The 21,304-nt window shown below is 39.7% G+C and overlaps 1 protein-coding gene across 3 annotated transcripts; it reads left to right on the forward strand.

Annotated features, from left to right (window-relative positions):
• Positions 1-163: 163 nt before the first annotated feature.
• Positions 164-19,735, forward strand: pigq (phosphatidylinositol glycan anchor biosynthesis, class Q). 3 transcript variants are annotated; one of them, XM_034232867.1, is made up of 14 exons: positions 164-440; positions 2,335-2,513; positions 4,622-4,808; positions 5,210-5,538; positions 5,891-6,087; positions 6,913-7,044; positions 8,165-8,285; positions 8,797-8,923; positions 9,704-9,857; positions 14,704-14,815; positions 15,599-15,679; positions 16,635-16,749; positions 17,613-17,674; positions 17,903-19,735. In XM_034232867.1, the coding sequence occupies exons 2-14, from the start codon at positions 2,361-2,363 to the stop codon at positions 18,053-18,055; spliced, it is 1,923 nt and encodes a 640-aa protein (XP_034088758.1). In that variant the 5' UTR covers positions 164-440; positions 2,335-2,360; the 3' UTR covers positions 18,056-19,735. The 3 variants fall into 3 exon arrangements, with proteins under 3 accessions (XP_034088758.1, XP_034088756.1, XP_034088757.1); XM_034232865.1 differs by lacking the exon at positions 164-440 and adding an exon at positions 967-1,109; XM_034232866.1 differs by lacking the exon at positions 164-440 and adding an exon at positions 1,149-1,591.
• Positions 19,736-21,304: the final 1,569 nt, after the last annotated feature.

The following is a 21,304-nucleotide window of genomic DNA, read 5'->3' on the forward strand; positions in this document are numbered from 1 at the left end:
ACACGTATGTATCCATTAGATCCAAATGAGTATGCCTATGATTGTAAGAACATATTATAACATTTGATGCAATATGCTACCCACCCCCCCAGCACATGACCGACTTTCAATTTTGAAATATGGTTGAGATTATGATTGATTATGATATGAGTATGCCAATGAATGTGGCTGGCAGACAGATAGTAATTAGTTGTAATGTTAATTTCTTTAAACGCTCAAAGACAATGGTTATATTTCACTTTTAATTATCTTCAATTGTGTCTCGAAATGATAGCCTTAATACAGCCATGATCTGCCTGGAATATTTGTGTTAATTATAGTCTGTTGGACACTTTCTTTGCGCTCTTTCTTGTTGTTGCTGAGTCATTCCAGTGGAGATAAAGCTCTTTACAGTTGGGCCAACTCCTCATTCACTAACAGCAGCACCCAAACTGTTACTGGTGAGTAGAGAGTTTGACAATAAACTACTATTTTATAGTTAGGTTCTATGTTATATGTTTTCCTTAGAAAGAAAGAACATAACAAAGTTTACATTCTTCGATTTTCTTTGAGTTCTGTTACCTTGTTAGGTTTTTTTATTATAATAATTTATTATTCTTTAATTGAAAATGTTGACCATATACTAACCAAACACTTCGTCGTCTTTATTTAGTAAAGTAATCATCATCTATATACATTCTACCTCTGTTGTAATATATATTTAATCAGGTTCTCAGTCAGGCGTATTTTATAATGTTGTTTTCACTCTTTGGGAGGATATTTTTGTTTTCATGTCTATTTTGACCGAAGTTGACAGTTTTGGTCATTTTATTATCTCCGGTAAACATTTACATATGAAAGGGACCAAACTGTAGTAACGTCAACAAAAACGTGTGTTTTGTTGTTGGTTGTTGTCATTGGCCAGTCTATTTATTTGCTTAAATCGTGAAAATGTAAAAACAACTCGACGGGAGGGAAAACGGAACCAAATATTAGAGTTGTGCTTCTCACCGGACAGTTTTATGCAACGGACTATCAACAAAAAATATGGCGTCTTCACTAAACCCATGATCATAACTCCACTCGACGTTATAAATGGGAGGTGAAATATTTGGTCGTTGTTAAAGAAGGTAAATAGTGTATGTTTTACACACCAATAACTGGTCTCCATACTGCAGTTATGTCGTTTACCTCTAATTTATGTTGTGTTATCAATCGTCGTTAACTTACTTATTTTTCCTATAAACGTTTAGTAAATTCATGTTATTTTAACGGTAATTTGCCACATTTATGTTTCGCTGGCTAACACTCAAGCTAACCTACTTTCATGTGCTAACCCTTTAATTGACATAACTGTCACTGACATCAATAATAATCCAGCCCCGGGGTTTATGTTGCCACAACAACGCGCTACAAACTCAATATTTGAAGGGCATAAAAGGAGGCCAACCGTCCAGTTCCGTTCAGTTCCGTTCCGTTCATACCAAACTCCATTCAAAATCAGGACATTTGATCAGTTTCCAGCCGTCGTGCATTCATGTAGAGCAGCTTTAACAACAGAAATATCTCTCATGAATATCAAAGGTCCACTTTTCGATTCGGCAGACATCAGGTATTTTATATATACATTATATAATTATTATATATATTAGAAATATTTTTGTATGTACTTGAAATGTTGTGATTTATGATAAATGTGACCAGTGGTGCAAGATGGTTTTTATATGAAGTAAAAGCAAGTAGCAATACGACAGTGTAGGACATTCTGGTTTCCAATTCAACGTAATGCATTCGAAATTCCCATAGACTAAAAATACAAAAAGTAACCTTAAAGCATCGAAATATTCCCTAAGTAAAATATCAAGCTATTGCTCTTTTAACGGGGTCAGCTTTACACCAGGTTTTTATTCTAGCTTTCCATTCAACCTTTTCTCAGTGTAGCTCTTGACATTTAAAAAAAATAAAAAATGTTGTAAGCTGCTTTTGGGTTGAAGTCTTTAGGAATGAATGTACTGAGAGCCACACGAAAGAGATACCACTAATAAATGAAATATAGACTAATGTTGCATTCATGAATTTTGTTTAAGAATATATATAAAAATATTCACTCATCTTATTTTTACTGTTGCTTACATTCATATTCTTATTTGTATTCTTAGTATCCTTTTGTGAACTCTTTCCAGGCATATCCTGTCCTTCAGTCTTATTGCTTGTGTTGCTCTCACACCTGAATAGTCCTTCAGGGATGAATTAAGATGTATCTTCTGTTGACAGGAAGCTACATCTAGAATACAGCCAGCTGGCCTCTTTCTGTGCTGCAGAGCTCATCTGGTTGTCGTTTCCTCTCTTTCTCAGATCATCACCAGAGCTGCAGTGAAGTCATGGTGCTGAAGATCTTCTTCCCTCAGTGCTGTAACCGGGCCGACAGCGGCCTGCTGGTCGGTCGCTGGCTCTCCGGCCATGACTCTGCCGTGGTGCTGGCGGTCATCCACTACCCATTCATCCCGGGACAGGTCAAACAGTACATCCAGCAGGTACGTGCAGCAGCACTGAACACACCCCTGTGTCCTCCCAGATAGAAAAACTGTGACTTTGTAAAACATAGAAAGTCTTGTAACAACGCTGAGTGTTTTGAAGGCTTCATGTTTTGACTCCTCAAGGACTAATTTAACTTTATGCATTTCAATCTGCGGCATAATTAAACCAGTTTTTAACCCGGTACTAACATTTCTACTGTTTTATCTGACTCATACAAAGAGGACACCTTAGTAGACCTTTCATTATATTTGTTTGTGTATCAAAGTTTTATTCATGATATTTACATTTTAATTTCAACATTTGAATGTTGCGCAGAATTTCTTTCATTCTGTTTAAAGCCGGTATTTGTGCACAGTTGCAGATACAAATGATTCTACACTAATATTATTAGTATTATATTATCTGTAGAATAAGTTTCCAGTGTTTGCTGCATAGGATCTTTTTCATACTCATTTGATCCAAACATGTACCATAATCCGGAGCGTTACTCAGGCCCAAAGTCAACATTTATTGAAAAAAACTATCCAAATGTACCAAATGTTTTCAACTGACCAAATATTCAGTTCAACCCCAATTTTGTGGCGTTTAGCCGTTCAAAAACACAATTCTAATTATACTTATACATTTGTATAACTGACTTTTTTGTAAATTGACCTTCATTCTGTGGATACAACAATTATAATAATGGTACAACCCTAGACATTTTAGTCACAAAGAAAAGCATAATTTTTTTCTAAATATAAATACCTGGATATTTTCAAGAAAGAGGTTGAACTTCTCTCTGCTGCTCTTTAAAACCTGATTTTCAACCCGTTTCCCAAGTTGCTAATCATTTCCCAGGGCTCGACATTTTAAATGGCCCGCTGGCCCGGAAGCACTATTTAGACGACGGTCAGCATAACGTACTTTCCACTTGCCCGCTCGGGCCACTCAAAATATTGCTTTAAAAAAATATATTGTCCTGTGGTAGTATAGGTATTTTGACAAGCATTTAGTTAAATTGTTTCGTTTATCAACGCTACAACATAGCGTTTTGTGAGGCGGTTGTCGTTGTTGGGTGAAAAGCAAACAGCTGTTTTTGGTGCGGAGCGCAGCGCGAGCCTGCTCCCGTGAGCGGGAGCGCAGCGCGAGTCTGCTCCCGTGAGCGGGAGCGCAGCGCGAGTCTGCTCCCGTGAGCGGGAGCGCAGCGCGAGCCTGCTCCCGTGAGCGGGAGCGCAGCGCGAGCCTGCTCCCGTGAGCGGGAGCGCAGCGCGAGCCTGCTCCCGTGAGCGGGAGCGCAGCGCGAGCCTGCTCCCGTGAGCGGGAGCGCAGCGCGAGCCTGCTCCCGTGAGCGGGAGCGCAGCGCGAGCCTGCTCCCGTGAGCGGGAGCGCAGCGCGAGCCTGCTCCCGTGAGCGGGAGCGCAGCGCGAGCCTGCTCCCGTGAGCGGGAGCGCAGCGCGAGCCTGCTCCCGTGAGCGGGAGCGCGCTCCTTCACTACAGACTATCGCGCCACCTAACCATTCGCCAAAATGTTTTTAATACCAGCGGTAACCGGCCAAGCGCCGGGCAAAAAACTATCTTCAAATAAAAGAAAGTCACCGGAGGAATTAAAGGAGAGTGACAGGGAGCATGATAAGAAGAGGGAGAGAAAGTTTCAGCCAGCTTGATCGATGGAGTTGGTTTCAATATGACGATATACACAAGGTCTTTAGTCGGCTCTGTACATCAATGCCGACCTGCTGACAAGTAAGTGAAGAGTAGAAAATATAAAGGTATTGTCTATAGGGAAATGTCCCAGCAGTTTAGGAGAATGAAGGTTCTAATCTAATCTATTACATAGCCATTACATGTCTAACTCCTGATGTAATGTAGTTAGTGCATAAATTACTATTGCAACAAATGTGTTCATTTTCTTCATTATTAGTCGATTCTTTGGACGAATGTTCCGGGCCAGTGGAATTTGACCCTTAACGTCTACCCCTGCATTTCCTAATAACAACAAAGATGATAGGTGGAAATATCATCTTGTTCAGTTTGTCAATGAACTGAAAATAAAATGCCCCAGAAAAAAGAGTCTTAGGACACTGCTTCTTAAAGGTCCAAAACGTGAAGGTCTTCTCCCCAGATCCAGGCCCGCAGTGGGGTGGAGCTGTCGGTGCTGGGCTCATGGAGTCTCCCCAAAGAGGGGCAGGAGGGCATGGAGAGCTTCCTCAGAGACCTCAGCACCATCTTCCCCCAGAAGCGCTGGCTCCAGATCAACCGCGAGCTGGGGAAGACCGGCTTCAACTGCCAGGTCCTCAGCCGGGATCAGAGTAAGACTCGCACACTGAGACTCTCATGTATTATTTCAAAGTAAATAAAGACAACACCAGGAAAGCAATATCATTCATAACAGCCAAAAGCGTCACAGAAAACACATGATAATTAACAAATAATCATAACAAATGTAACAAATGAAATAAAAAAATTAACTTAACTATACCATCATTTCACATTTATTTCTAAATTCCAAAATAACTTTAATAACAAGTATGGTTTTTGGGCTGGGTTTGCATAAAACATCCACATTTTGAAATATTGTTTCAGAACCATTTTGGGTTACTTATTGTTATTATTATTATTTGTGTCTAATGCTTTAATAAACCTCAGGAGGACTTCCTTTTCAGTGAAATGAATAACGCGTTTTGAGTGACTGTAACTTTGTTGTGGCCAGATGGAAGAGTAATTCCACGGGAGATTAAAAAGAAGGCGGATAAGATTGATGGCGATGATGGAGAAAAGAAGGGGAAAAAGAAGACGAAAAAGGAGGAGGAGAAAGAAAAGGAGGAGGAGAAAGAAAAGGAGGAGGAGAAAGAAAAGGAGGAGGAGAAAGAAAAGGAGAAGGAGAAAGAAAAGGAGGAGGAGAAAGAAAAGGAGGAGGATGAGGAGGAGAAGGTGATCTTCGTCCACTACGAGCAGAGGAAGGTGATGCTGTCGCAGCTTCACCCCATCGAGAACGGCCTTTCAGACCCAACAACGGACCCAACCTCTGAGCTGAGACAGGTACACCAGCAGTGCCTCACGTCATTCCTGTTTGAGGTTTTCTTCTTAATATAGAGTTTGTTCACGTGCTAAGAAAAAACTACTTTCAATTTGTTGTTTTTTAAGGTTTTAGAAATGCTAGGAATTCCTTTCTTTGGGCTCTGCTTGTAAGATTGCCTTTTCTCCCACAATGCAGCAACATATCCTAAAGAAAAGAATAATAATGCAGCATGACATTTAAACAGTTTGGCATCACATGTGAGGTAAATCATCAAATATTCGACCTGTTCCCAGAGGGTGTGCAGAGTGAAGTGCATGTTAATGGGTATAAGCAGCCATTAATATCCCTAACCCCCTCCTCTCCTGTGGGCAGATGTTCCGCTCGGTGGCCCTCAGCCAGCCTCTGTTCTTCCTGGACCGATACGACGACGGGCCCCTGAAGTCCACACACTGGCAGTCTGAGGGTCGAGAGGCCAGCATCATCGTGGAGCTGCTGAAACACTCCACCCTGCCGCTCTGCGTGCTGATTCGCTGGCTGCTCAGCATCTGGACCTGGATCTGTAACATCCGGTGAGAGGGGGGGGGGGAGGAGGCAATGTGCTCTATTTGAATGAATGTCTACAAAGCCAGTCGTACGGGCAGCTATGAGACCAACAACAGGCTTAGTAAGAGGATATTTGATTCAGCTTTATTATTTTTGCACAGAGCATCTAACCAGAAGACAGCAAAGTGATAACGTGCAGAGTATATTTACAATTTTTTACAATCAAATCAGGCCTGCAACGATTAGCTTAATAATACATAATTCCTCATATTTCTTTCTAATAAATAAATATATTATTCCTCTGCTCTAGAACATTTCAGAAAATAGTGAAATGTATAAATTCCCGTTGCTTAAAGGTGGGGTAGGTCATTTTGGAGAAACCAGCTCGAGTGGCTAGAATTTGAAAATACACAACCGGAGAAAATCTGCCACTTCCTCACAGAGCCCCCCCTCCAACACACACGAACGCGCACATGACCAATGAGGGCACGAGATACGTTTGTGCACAAATGGAACGCTGACAGGCAGGTAGGCCATCCAGTTACTTTAGCCGGGCCGGCTCAGATGATTGGTCGTGCTTTTTACAGTACTACGGCTTCCACAGATGACGTTTTTGTATGGATTTTATGGATGTTAAGAGCATTCCATGGAATATAACAAAAAGTGTATCTCGAGCCGGTTTCTCAAACTTACCTACCCCACCTTAAAGTCTTTAAAATGTTCTACTAATTGATCAATTAGTCGACATCCAAATTGTATCACCACAGTTCTGTAAATGTTAATGTGACTGACTGACAATGTGAGCCAGCACACTTCAAACATCATCCTTATGTTGTATGTTTGTCCTGCAGGGTCTTCAGTCTGTCCCCGCTGCGCTTCCTGAGCAGTAAGCTGTCCACCTGTGTGCAGCTCAGCTACAGGACGGAGCACATGAGGACGCTCAGCTCGCAGAAGCCTGCCGCCGGACACACGGAGTTCATGAGGTGATAGTTAGTCAAAGCAACACAGAAACTCTCTGGTGTTATAAACAGTGCAAGCAGGTCACCTCAGAGGAGAGTAGATCTCTCCTGCAGGTGTGTCTCCCTCTCCCCTCCGAAATGAATAACGAATATTTCAATCTCACTTAATTGTCCCTCCCAAAAGATTACAAAAACAAGGATTTATTCATGTTGTATCATTCTTAACTTTAGTGGATCGTAGCATAGCTATTATAGAATGAATCTGCGGATGCTCCGGTTCAAAATGAGACCAAACTTTTCATTGGATGTCAGTTTTTGAGCCACGGCAAGGACGAAATGTGTCGTGAAACAGTGTTGATAAGGATTGTTTTTAGCCCATCTGCATTGTTCTACTAAAGCAGTTGGTAGTGATCTATTTTGGCCCCTAGGTTAGAAGAGTCAGCAGTCATCGACCGTATAAAACATCCTCAACGGTTTTATGCTGAAGTGTCAGTCGGGTCGTTGAATTGGATTTGAAGTGGAAGTTTTGCGGGTGCTAGTGGAGCCTCACAGATGGGGGTGCTGCAGCCCCCTCAGCACCCCCCCCCCCCTTCCCGCATCCATTCGCGCTGTCTCGCAGACCCCACGCAGCAACCAGGAAACGACACCAGTAACCCAGCTCACACTGTCCGCTCATCGAGCCTCAAAGGGCGGAGCAGCGAGCCCCGCAACGTCCCGCCAACACGGCACCCAGACCCCACGCAGCATTCTCATCTGTGTGTCATTACTGGTGTCATTTTCTGGCTGCTAACAAACGCCACTGTAACACATAATCACTGATGTTCCGCTGTAACGGTGGTGGATTCATCAGAACAGAGTGGGCGAGCTGACCAATCAGAGCACAGGCTCATAGGGAGGGAGGGGGGGGCAGGAGCTCCAACAAGCCATTTGGACAGAGAGTGAATACACATACTTTACAGAGATGCTGTATGAGAAACCAATGTGAGTTTGGAAAATTGAACAGTATAAATCTATTCTAGTAGACCTCAACAATGGAATTATGATCAGTAGAAATGGCCATGGCATGGGACCTTTAATGTTTTATTTCTTCTTATTTTGCTTATTTTATTGTAACCACTTCTATTGTCTCTCTGTGTGTTTCCAGGAAGGCGAACATGGTGGTGTCGGTGCTGCTGGACGTGGCTCTCGGCATGCTGCTGATGTGGTGGCTGTACAAAGACAACCACATCAGCATGTTAGCCAACACACTGGTGCCTGCAGCCGACGTGAGTGTGTGACACAGATCAGATGTTTAAGTCTAAGTTGCTGAATTACATAAACAAGGCTTTTTAAGTTAACGCAAGAAAGTTTAGGTTTGGGTGAAGTAAATTACCTAATAAACCTTGACATTTTAATGTAAGTCTTTGAAAATACAAGTGTGCTTACAAAATGACATTAAAAAGCATGATCTTGTGTAACACAAGAAAGAGAAACACATCATGAAAGGATATTAAAATACAATTCAAACAGTCATTAATAAGCCGAGAGAATATAAGCTTGAATACGACAGGTCAAATAAACAATAATAAAATGTACAGTTTTCTCTAAGCGTGAATAGTTCTTTGATTTAATGAAAGGCGGGAAACAGAAATGTCTTCAGTCTGGATTTTACAAGACGAGACAGTTGCAGTTTTCTGGAATTTTGTTCCAGATATTTGGAGAATAAAAACTGAAAAGAATGAGCTGGTGTTTTGGATTTCCTCATCCCACTAACTGTTCCCTCTGGTTCCTCCTCAGCACGTGGCCAAAGAGCTGGAGGAGCTGCTGCAGTGGCTGATGGGAGCTCCTGCCGGGCTGAAGATGAACCGGGCCCTGGACCAGGTGCTGGGCCGCTTCTTCCTCTACCACATCCACCTCTGGATCAGTGAGTCTCAACACACCACACACACACACACACACACACACACACACACACACACACACACACACACACACACACACACACACACACACACACACACACACACACAGGGCTTTGACAATGACTGATACAAAGACTTGTACAAAGTCCTCACAGTTTGGAGAATAGTTCATATTAACCGTTAGGATGCAAAGGTTATTTTGATATGTTAATATACTCCTTCTAAAAGGTTTAATTTTCAACATTGTGGTGTTTTAACTACACCATCACTCATGTTAACCAAAATCAATCAATACAATTAAATAAAAAATAAACAATCCTGTCTCCAGCTTTGGTTGTTGTCCCTGGACCCTTACCCTAAATGAAAGATTTTAAGAAATACCAATGAGCAAGAAATATGCTGATATTTAATAATGTAAATATCCTCCCAGGATCATCTTATCATTCAAATGCCCTGTTTGTTGTTTTAACACATACTTATGTTGCTTTACTTTGGAGTTATATGCAAACATGGGAAAATACATGTCTTAAGGATTTAAACGATGTCTGTTTCTTGACACTAAAATATATATTTTTATTTAAAGCAAAAGTTATTTTCATGTGTTCATTTGTCATTCAGAGCTAGATAAGCCCTCTCTAGATCTGTTGCTGTGGAAATGATGAAGCATTAAATAATCATGGTAGACCTTTTGAGCGTGCTGATCACTTCCATGCCAAAGAAAGATATAAGCAGCATCTCTGCTCCTGGCTTTCATTCTCCCTGATGCACCCTCTCCCTTCCAGGCTACATCCACCTGATGTCCCCCTTCATCGAGGGCATCCTGTGGTACGGGGGTCTGTCGGCCTGCTTCGGCCTGACCTTCGCCCTCTCGCTGCTCTCCGACATGGTGGCCCTGCTCACCTTCCACATCTACTGCTTCTACGTGTACGGAGCCAGGTGAGGCCTCAGCACAGCTCCACAGCTATCTCCACAGCTAGCTGCACAGCCCTTAAAACTCTTCTTTTCACTCTAGTCCTCTTCCCCCTCTTCTTCCACTTGGCTTACGACTTTTATTTTATTTAGGAGAATAGGAGTGCACTCTTATTAAATTAAATTATTTAAATAAAAACTAGAAAGGGATAATTCATGTCTTAATGAACTTATGTATTGGCTTCGTGTTATATAACTTGTAAAACTAAACTATGCCAAAATAATTCAAAAACAACAAAACGTAAATCCCTTAAGATAAGATAAACTCCATTGTTGATTTAAAGACAGATATATGATTCATTTATTTATGAAGCCTTTAAACGCATGTATGGAAATGTTTTAATGCGTACAGGGCAATTGTCATGTTGATGCCACCAGTGATTTCTGAAGTAGTCTTTTAAAATGATTTAAAGTCAGAATTCAAACTCTTATTTATAACATGTTCTATGCAGATACAGTCCACTACAAAACCGCCTTCATAATTCAAGAATAATTAAATATTTCAAAATAGAGCATTCAAGACATCTAGTGAAAATACCTGTGTTATTTCATCTTGGAGTTTATATAGCAGCAAACTAAAATATCACTTATAACAGTATTCATTATTAATATCAGCTTTATTCAATATGGTCCATCCCTAGTATGTACTGTATGTTCTTTCGAGATAAATCCCAAGTTATTTCAACACCATCCAGGATTAAATGTGACTCTAAACACTCAAAAATGCTTCTAATTCAGGGTGTCCGCGGGGTCTTAAAAAGTATTAAACGGCATTTTCCAAGCTATTACATATTGTAGCTTGTTTTCAATAAGTATATCAATTGTCCAAAGAGGTTGTATTCTACAGTCTGCCTGAATGTAATCATTGCGTAGGTGTGTAGTGTGATTCTGTGTAGTTTATTTATGGCATCCCGTTGGATTTGACGTCATCTGAACAGGACATCGCACGCTCACTGCTTGATAGCGCGCGAAGGTCCGTTTACGCCGGTTGTTAAACAACATCGTTCAAGGTTCTTTATTGTCAAACTAACATAGCTACAGAGTAATTATGTCGCTGAAAATCTTAGGTCACAGGTCGTTATGGGGAAATGCAAATTTGCGTCCAAATGGTTGGAAGATAAGGAGGAAGGACAATCAATACTGTATATAGTCAATGTGAGGTAAAGTGTGTCGCCAATGTAACCGGTTGAAACTCAAAATGGCGATGAGGTCTTAAAATGCATGGAAAGGGTCTTAAAAGGTATTACATTTGGCTTCAGGATTCCTGCATATACCCTGTAATTAGTTGTAGTTGTGGTTGTTCCTGATGACTTCCTGCAGGAGGCGTATTTTTCCAACCTTGTTCTTCTTCTTTCCCTCTTGTAAAGTCATTATAATTACAGTTCCTTATTGACCCGTCTTTTAGAGTCTTGGTTGAGATTCAGACTAAAGATTAAGACGCAGTTTATGAATCCCTGAGGGGAAATATAGTTCTGCACTCTGGCCTTATTTTACATTACACACAGGCCCAAACACAGACATTCACAAACAGGACCTATATACATGCTTAGTGGAGATGTGGGGCACACAACAACCATTACTGTCCTCTATCTGTACCAGGAGGGTCAAATATAAATGATATTTCTTTCATAACAATCTTATGTAAGCCCTTCTCTGCCACTGAGAGGAGAAACAAAGCATACATAATGAGAAACTTTGTCAAAATTGGGATTAAGTATCTCATTATTTTGAGTTAGTTCATCTTAAGTAGGAACTAATGGATCCTTTTTTTCCTCACTGTGGTGTTGTGCGTAATGAAAACATCTGTGTTTTCCCTTCATAGAAAGCAGAGAATACCAAAGTTATTATCATTTGAATTGTCGATGGCACTACAAGACATGAATAATCCATCTGGCTGAGCAAGATGTTTTTGTTTTACGTCACTGCTGCGTAACTGGGTCATACGGTTATTAAAACATCATTTGGTGCATCAAGTAGTTTCCTTCACTCTGTTTTAGTCCTTTGGCTCAAGAGGTTTGCTTTTCTAGATCAGAAATCAAGTTTACAAAGATTAAGCTGCCAATAACTTCAGTAAATCTGAAACACCTGCTCTCTTAATATCTGAAAAGCAGCGTTTGCGCCATTCCAGTGTGACATTTAGACATGCAAGTGTATAAGCCCTTATGATAGTGTTAACAGTGATCCTAAGGAAGTCAGATTTATATTTGAAATTCCAGCAAGCTGAAAAAATCCCAGTTTTTCCGAGTCCAAGGCGATCTTTAAGGTCTTTAACATTCTTGTTTGTGAGTCCAAAACCCAAAGATATTTACCTAAATACCATAGAACAAAGCAAGAAAATCCAGATTTCAGAGACTTAAAACAGCGTTTGTACCATATTTGCATGAAAAATGACTTTTTTTTTTCAGAGCCCAGTCTGCTCTGATTGGTTAGCTGGCCAAATCTGTTATGATTGGTAAACCGCTTAGAGATGTCCCGCCCCTTAGGCTGGAGCCACACGAGGACGATAACGCAAACGGACCGCAATCGTTATCAAAAAAGTATTCCGCCCACACGCAACAGGCACCAGAAACGTGTCCGTTCACACGAGACCGCTCGAAAGCGCTGGAGACGCTGTAGTACATATGCCAGGCCTGTAAGTGGCGCTGTACTCCTGCCACAAAAGCAGCGAAGAAGACTTCCCGCGCATGGTTGCCATGGTTGCCCTTCTGTTTATTCTCCGCTGTGGAAGCTCTGGCTCTTTTTCTCCCTCCCCGAGGCAAGCGTTTGCTCCTGCTGTAATTCTCTCTGGTAGTCCACCAGCAGATGACAAACACCCACCTCTCCGCCTCTTCCAAGGAACGAGGGGACCGTGCGGCAGAGTTTCAGTTAGATTTGTTTTGCCGGTCAACATGTCCATTAAAGTTTTTAAATCTTCCGGACAATATTAGAAAAGTGCCGGTCAGAGGTCTTCTTTGTTATTTATTGAGCTTTAAAACAAATGAATAACGACTCTATATAATAATAATATAAGAATAAAAAACGGAGCCTCTCTTTTCCTCCCCCTCTTCTGACAGCCCAGCAGCTGATCTCTGAGCAGGAGAGGTGGGGAGAGGCGGGGCTATTGCGTCATCGTTATCAGGACATGATCGTATAGGCGTAAACACAGAGCCGTTTGCCCCCCCCAGAGCGTTTCGTCCGCAGATCTACCCACCGAGGGACCCGTTATCGTTATCGTTTTCTGCGTTTCCATGTCGGCCTCGTGTGGCCGAACCGTCTATCTGATAGTGAACTGTAGCAGATACGACCGTTATCGTCCTCGTGTGGCCGGGGCCTTAGTCTATTACAAACAATGCCATGGAGTTCTAGCGAATAGCGGCGTGAGTGTAAGGAAGTGATGTCACTATGTTACAGAAGTCAAAAAAGCAGTCCAATGGAGGCGTTTCAGGCGGGGGGGGGGGGGGGAAACAGAACATTTACATGCACAAAATCTATAAAACACACGACAGGCAAGGGAAAAACCCCAAAATAGCATTATAGGGCCTTTTTAAACATTATACAAACATCATCATTTTTAGCATCATGTTTTGTCTAAATTGTGGAACTTTTACTTCTGTATAATCTGGTTTAAAAAAAAAAAAGAGCTCAGATGGTTGCTTAAAGTCTATGAACAAATATGACATTTATAAATATCCTGGTGCATCATTAAACATCTAAAAATAGTTTGATCTTCCTTTTTCATGTCAGAACATGTCCCTACTGGCAGATCTTGTTTGGAGAATAAATTATAAATCTGTATAATTGAATGTGTATTTGACTCTCAGGTACACTCCCCTCCTTTTTGATTTCCATCAGTTGTATCTGAATGAAAGCCGTAGATGTAGTCTTGGAGGAGAGGATTGACTAAATTATGCATTTGCTCTAAAGATAGCTGAGCTCCCTCGCTGTGGTGCATAATGAAATATTACCCACTTTCTTTCTGCATATTTATGCCCCAGCAGCTCCTACATTTGTGCCAGGGTCTGTTTTCAGATTTAGTTTGAGAAGCCTTTGTCAGTGGATTATTAAATGTGTATGCATAGACCTAAAAATACCTCCTGCTGCGGTCATGCAGTTTCTACATTGGAGAGAATTAGTAATAACTATCCATGTTCATACATGTTTAATAATAATCAGAAATCTTTAGAAAACGTGTCTTTATTTAAAAGAATATATGAATATATCTCACGTCTAGAATGTGAACATGTTTTTTGTTGGGCTGTGCCAAGTATTTTTAAGTTTGCTGCACAATATATGGTACAGCCTTCCAAGTTGTTTTTTTTAAAACTGTATTTCTGCCCAGTTGCATATAATTATCAGATTACACTCATAATACTAGTATTATACCATTTAAAACATCATAAATCCTTTTATTTGTCCCACAGTTGGGACATTTACAGAGTCACAACAGCAAAGTGACGGCCAACAAATAAATACAAACAAATGAATAAGTAGGTTAACATAAAAAGATGTAAACAATCAAAAAAATTATTATTATTACTACAATATTAACATTTAATTATCCATATAAAATGTCTCATCGGCCACTTAGATCAATTATATCCGCTCATAATAATAAAAGAAGATATTAAATATATGTAACGCTTTTTCAAAGAGGCTTTACATTGAAACTAACTTTGTTTCTAAAAGCATTCCAACTCATTTCTTTCATTTCCCTCTCTCTACTTCTCCTCTCTTCTCTTCCATCCTTTTTTCTCTGATGTACACCATTGTAATGTACACATATTGATAATGTATTGAATGAAGTGGTATACATTTTCCTCTGTGTGTGTGTCAGGCTGTACTGCCTGAAGATCTACGGCCTCTCGTCTCTCTGGAGGCTCTTCAGGGGGAAGAAGTGGAACGTCCTGCGGCAGAGGGTGGACTCCTGCTCCTACGACCTGGACCAGGTAACCCCCAGTGATAAGGCCTTTCACCTAAACATAGACTAACGTTTGCAAATACTCCATTACTAGTAAAAGTCCTGAATTCTAAATGTTTTGCTTAGATAAAACAATAAAGGTATTACCACCAGCCAATCATACTGGAAGGACCAGAAGTCAGGTAGCTTGTGATTTTACCAAGGGATTATAAAATGTATCTTAACGTATATAATCATACATAAAATATAAGCACAATGTAATTAAAGTATAAAATAAAAGTACTCATGCAATTACAAAGTATTATATTATTCTGTTTTAATCTCCAGCGTATACATTTGAGCGCTTTAATGTTGTTTTTTGTCAAATTGAAGCCAATTTGAGACACTTTGAATAGGACATGGTACATAAGTCAATGATGTTTAATGCATTCGTCTTTTCCAAGGGTTTGTTCAGTTCCCTTTCTTTCACTGAGATTTTAACAACAGGCTGTTTCTGTGTGTCACTGTGAGGCTGAAACATGCAGACAAAAGCAACGCTTAGAAGATCCTCAAAAGATGATGACAGGCCTGAAAAGGAATTTAGTTTAGGAGGATAATTATTACCCATTAGGATTTGCATTTGGTGACAAGTTCACACCTTAATTGGGCAATTTGCCTTTTTGGGTTCATTTTTTAGACACATTCAAGTCCCAGAAGTCATCACGCAAAGAAATAACACCAGCACCAACGCACACACACACACACACACTGTCATCAGCACAGAGGCACAGACGTTTACTGTGAGTGTGTTTGTGTGTTATCGTTGCTTCAGCTCTTCATTGGGACCCTGCTGTTCACCGTGCTGCTGTTCCTGCTGCCCACCACAGCGCTCTACTACCTGGTCTTCACTCTGGTAACACGAGCCACACGTAAACACACTCCTGCAAGAAATACACTTCTGTGCTCACCGGGGTTCAGACCTCTGAAACACAACGAACCTCTACAGCTGTAGACAGGAATCTAGAAAAAGCTGTGAATCATGAAACCCTCTTGTGAGTTTAAGTAAGCACAGTAATTAGAAGACTGCTGATATTGTGATATGAGAATAGATATTGCCTTACATTTTGAATATCGTTATATCTTACGGGTTGTCTTTCCTGGTTTTAAAGGCTGCTTTACCGTAAAGTCAATAAATGCTAATTTATTTTGTTCAAACTGACAAATCCTTCCATGGAAATGTCCTCAAGACACGTCAACATTTCCCGATAATAAGCCCCAGATGTTCTTCCCTTGGAATGATTAGACATTTTAAAGCACTCCTACATTCGGTTTCAAAGCCTTCTGCACCCTGACCAGGAATGAAACTGTGGTAGAGAAATACTGAACCATTTTATTAGATGATTTATTTAGTTACTGACCTAAAAGGAGTTAGTAAGTATAGATTTAGCCAAAAGAAACTGCATTAAGTTTTAAAATCCCAAATTGTTTCTTACCCTCCCTAATTTAAACATGAAATACATACTCATTATTTCATATATCCTGTGGATTGAATCTAATCTATTTCTCACCATTAGAATCCCTTAAAGCTAACTAACATTATGCAGAGTCCAGTTTCTATTTCTGTAAAGAAGCCATATATAAACCCAACTGCCTTGGTCTGCAGAGGATGTGATTGATGGCTGATCAATCATGAAATGTCTGCCTCCATTTGTTGAAAACCGTTCAAATAATAGCTTATTGTATTGGATTACCCACAACACTCAGTAGTCCATTCACACTTGTTTTATTAAGTGACTCCAGCCCTGATTCTCTCCAGTAGGGTGGGTTTGTTTGTAACACCTGTGTGTTTGTTTGTAACACCTGTGCAGTTGCGGCTGGTGGTGGTGCTGTTCCAGGGCGTGCTCCACCTCAGTGTGGACTTCATCAACTCCTTCCCTCTGTTCGCTGTGGCGCTCCGCATCACGCGCTCCTACAGACTAGCAGGTACCTTTTCTCATGGATCACTTCATTTGTGTAAAACTGCTCAATCAAAGATGATGGAAGTGCAATGCTTTTTAAGATAACACTACAGATTCTTCCGACTGACTCGAGGATCTGAAACGTTCCTTATTTAGGAGGAACACCTGCACAGCTTCCCTTTTTATTTAATGTGTTAAATGCCTGAAATAAGCTCTGTGGTTAACACAAGCCTGAGAGATTTTTACTTTTTTTCTTTACCACATAAAATATGTCAGTAAATTAAAGTATCGAAGAATTCCCTGTCATTCAATACCACATTTCAATACCTAAAGATTAAATCCATTATTGAGCCAATTAGCATTCAGTACCTAGCTCTAATAATGCTAAGGCAGTCTGAGAAAAATAAAGCCATTTTTGAACATTCAAGCTTGCAAACATGTCAGAGTAGAGGCACAGAATACAAATATGAAACATGGAAATGGCTACAATATGTTCTCTTAAACACTTTTGATGTGGCTTTTTTTTACTAGCGATGTTATTATAAAAAAAAAAAGGGTTATTAATTTATTAAGATGACCTTATTGTACAAATTGTGTAAATATCATAATATAATCAAATATCCAATTGATAAATCCCATTGTTTTATTTAGGGAACCAGGGCGATGCTAAGTTCAGGGTTCTGCTACAAAAATATGTCATCCCTGCTCCACTCTTTTTAATGTGTGAACATCTAATGAGTTCATGTCGAAGCGATCGGGAATGATTGGACTGACAGAACTATGACAACATGATGCATTATCAGCAGGTTGTTCAATCCTGATAGCAAAGAGATTCATGGGTGGATGAGTGTATAGATGATTCTGGACTCTTATCGATGTTCTTCACAGAGGGTGTAAAGTTCAAGGTGCTGTGTGAAGAGCCCGGGACGGCCCTGCACCTGCTGATGGAGGTAAGAGGCCACATTTAGTTTCCTTTTTAAAGATCGAATTCCCTTTCCCCTTGATTTCTTTGCCATCTAAAGTATTTTCCTTTGTGTCTATTCTGAGGCTTCTAATAATGGAGTAAATTCTCTGGATTGTGTCTGTTTAGTAAAGGATTTAGAACTTTGTAACCTGATAATACAGTACAATTGATGTGAGTTTTTTAAGATATCGAGCTGTTGTGTTTCCCTCCTCAGATTAACCCTCTGAAGAGCAGCACGGTGGTTCAGTTGTACCGCACCCCGACGTACAGCTGTTACCCCAAAGACTCGTGGGCGGCCCTGGCCAAGAAACTGTTTGTTGGGGAGCTGATTTATCCCTGGAGACATAAAACCACCAAAACCGACTGAGGGGATGAGGGGACAACAGAAAGGGAAGTGACTGATTACATAATGAGATGGAAGGAAAGAGGGGGAAAGGTGAAACGAGATGGAAAGGTAAAAAGAAATGTGAGTTGCGTTGCTTTCATGTTAAATTGGAAGAAAGTTACAGAAAGTGTGTGTTAGCAAGAAACTGCCAGTTCAGCACACTTGGTCAGGTTGAAGAAGAAGAAGAAAAATGTTTCTGAGCACAGAGAACAAGGCGGTGTAAGCCATCAAACTTAAAAACCAGCAAGTAGTCACGTCCTGCTGCTGTAAGAACTGTGATCATAAGATGACTTTCACTACATGGGGAAGATACTTTTATTTTCCATCATTTTAGGATTTGATTTAGGGTCAGCTGTTTTCTTTTGTTGTAGAGGCCATAAATGAATAATAATGAGTATTTAAACCTCCTAAACCAATGTTTCCCACAAAGAAAAACGCCACTAAAGGACCAAAGCTATTTGTGTGGTATGGTTTAAGTGTGCGACAGAAAGATGAATGACTAATCCTTAGATAAGACTTAATAGAAAAAAACAAATGAGAAAAAAACAAGCAGATGACAGTACATTGATTGACTTTTGTGCTGGTGCACCTGCTTCTTAAATGTAATGTCCATTTCAAGTGCCATAAGCAAATAATCCATAGTGATGTACCACTCACGATCACACACATGAAGTACAAGCTGTTTTTCACACTCCATGGGCTTTCCTGTAAAACCTACCTAGTTTAAAGTCGTTTTGCTGAGGGAACCAGGACACAGATAAAACCCTCCCTACAACACTCCTTAGTCATGAAATACCAGAATGTAAACATTAGAGTTTTTTGACCCATGACTTTTACTCCAGCACCAGCCTCTAAGCACCATTGAAGCTTTTGGAGGGATTCTAGAAGTAAAGTGAGACTGACCTTTAGTGAACTGCAGCCAATGGACACTGCTTACTCTAATTGCCAACACATGTCGCAACAGTAACTCAAGTCAAAAAGAGTCATCAAACCAGACTCCATATTTAATGCAACATAGAGGCGGGATTCCACTCAGTAATCAGGTATTTATGCTTTAACTGCACTGATCATATAGATTTTATATAATTATTAAAGTATTAGCAAAAGTCTACCTAAATGATACTAACTGGAAAAACTGATTTATATTTTCTTTTGAATACTTTGTGTTTTGATGTATAAGAGTGTAGTCTAAAAGAACGATTAGTGTTTTATGTGTTCATTTGTTGCCATATTTCGCAGTTATGGAGGGAGTTACTGTTCTGTTATGGTACGAAGCAAATCTTTATTCTGCTCAGGGTGAATTTGTCAGCATTTGTCTTGTTATTTCTAATATATGTGCCTATTCATGTCATCTGTAATGAAATGTGGTGTCATTCTTTGTAACAATGAACCTAATCCATCTCTGATTGAAACATAAGCTGTTTTTCCACTTTTTATAAAGCTAGGCAATGAAATGTCCTCTGCCTGCAGTCTTAGTGCTGAATTAGAATTCAAAACAAATGTTCACTCTTTGATGGGAATTATTTCTGTACTTTAGCGTCTTTAGCACCAATTTGTCTAAATGTGCATTCTTGTTTTTGTAACCTCTTATTTGATCCTCTCCTACTGATCTGTACTAAATGTTCCATTGCCATTTAATAAAATCCATGCGTATTTCATATACTGGTGTCTCTTCTTTTCAGATGAGGCTTATCTTTTCATAAACAGCTTATCAAATAATTGGTATTGGTATTACTTGATTTGATCTCATCTGTAATGTCAATCAGAGACAAACCCCAGAGCTGCTCTAGTCATATATTTGAATAAGAATGTGTGTGCCTAGATTTGATGAGATGTATTTATATATACAGCATGTGCTGCTGCAGCACACGTATCCAGTCTTACTGTAATCCTGGGATCGCTCTTTTCTATTCAGATTATTATCATTTTAAATCCAAACTGATCCATAGATCATAGGAGCTGTGTCTTAATGCTTTTTCTGACAATCAAACGGAAAAATATAGTTCCGGTAGGACTGATGATGAAAACCCTACATGAAATCGTTAAGGAAAAAGTGCATTTTGAAACTTGTTTTTCCTTTATCACTAGCTAAACATGCCTCGTGTGTTGATTTGTGATGTTTTGTTCAGTTATTTATGTAGCATGTGTTATACAGAATGATTTAATGACTGCTAATGGTGTTTAATGTCTCATCTTTAATGCCTTATATGCTATTCTCATGATGGGCCATACAATGCATTTAAGGGGGGGGGATACTCTGAAACTGGTCTTTATGCACTTTAATTTTTTTTTAATGTACTCGTTTTCACAATTAATGGGGTTTAATCAAAATGTTGTCAAAATCACTTGCTTATTTATTTTAAGCAAATCTTTATTCTTTGAAAATAAAATAGCAACCACAACAGTACAAAACTAACAATAGAATTAGGTTACAGATTTGGATAATTCTGAATATTATAAATATATATAAATGTCTATGTGCAAGTCCAAAGTAGGTCAATATAGTTATTAAAGGATTGTATATAGGGGTCTAGATTTGGTTGTGTAGTCTGATGGCTACTGAGAGTTCATTATTATATTGGAGGATATTCAAATATTATAATGGCTAATCACTTCAACCTAATCAATCGATCCCCCGACCTCCTTCTTATTTGTTTATTTTCAAGGGCATGTACAACAGTCAATCTTTAATAAAGCTTTTACCACTCTGAATCTGCTTTACTCATATTATCTTTAATGATTCATGCTTTTGCTGCCATTACCAGCCTGTGTGCTTGGTTCTTTGTGTGTAGGTGTTTATCCTCATGAGATTCGTTCTAGCAAAGCTAAAGAGAAGTGAGTCATGATGTTAAGAAAACAGATTTGACACAGATGGCATCAAACTCAGCCTTACTACTGTACATCACATACTATAACTCATGTTACCATGCAGTTACGCTGCATTATACCGTGTATTCTTCTTTGCCCCTCATTTCTGTATTACCATGATGTGTATAAATTAATCTGCACTCTCCAGCTTTTATCACCTCTGGGTTTTTTTCTACAAAACTATAGATTCACATGGGACAATAGTGTTTAGAATTCACAGTTTTTTACATTTACCACAAGAACAGGCAACAACAAAGAAAACAATGCCTCATTCATTGTGTATTCCTTAGAGTAGCCTAACCATAACCAATAACCATACAAAATTAACCTACAAAACATTAAAACAGACAGTTTTCTAAGTAA

The sequence above is a fragment of the Gymnodraco acuticeps genome, unplaced genomic scaffold, assembly GCF_902827175.1.
Source record: "Gymnodraco acuticeps unplaced genomic scaffold, fGymAcu1.1, whole genome shotgun sequence".
NCBI lineage: Eukaryota > Metazoa > Chordata > Actinopteri > Perciformes > Bathydraconidae > Gymnodraco > Gymnodraco acuticeps.

What these genes read in the sequence shown, in the direction of transcription:
- pigq (XM_034232867.1), top strand. Translation starts at nt 2,361, where the DNA reads ATGGTGCTGAAGATCTTCTTCCCTCAGTGCTGTAACCGGGCCGACAGC. An exon ending in CCACATCCACCTCTGGATCA is followed by an intron (nt 8,924 to 9,703) that starts GTGAGTCTCAAC and finishes TCTCCCTTCCAG; the next exon opens with GCTACATCCACCTGATGTCC. An exon ending in ACTACCTGGTCTTCACTCTG is followed by an intron (nt 15,680 to 16,634) that starts GTAACACGAGCC and finishes ACACCTGTGCAG; the next exon opens with TTGCGGCTGGTGGTGGTGCT.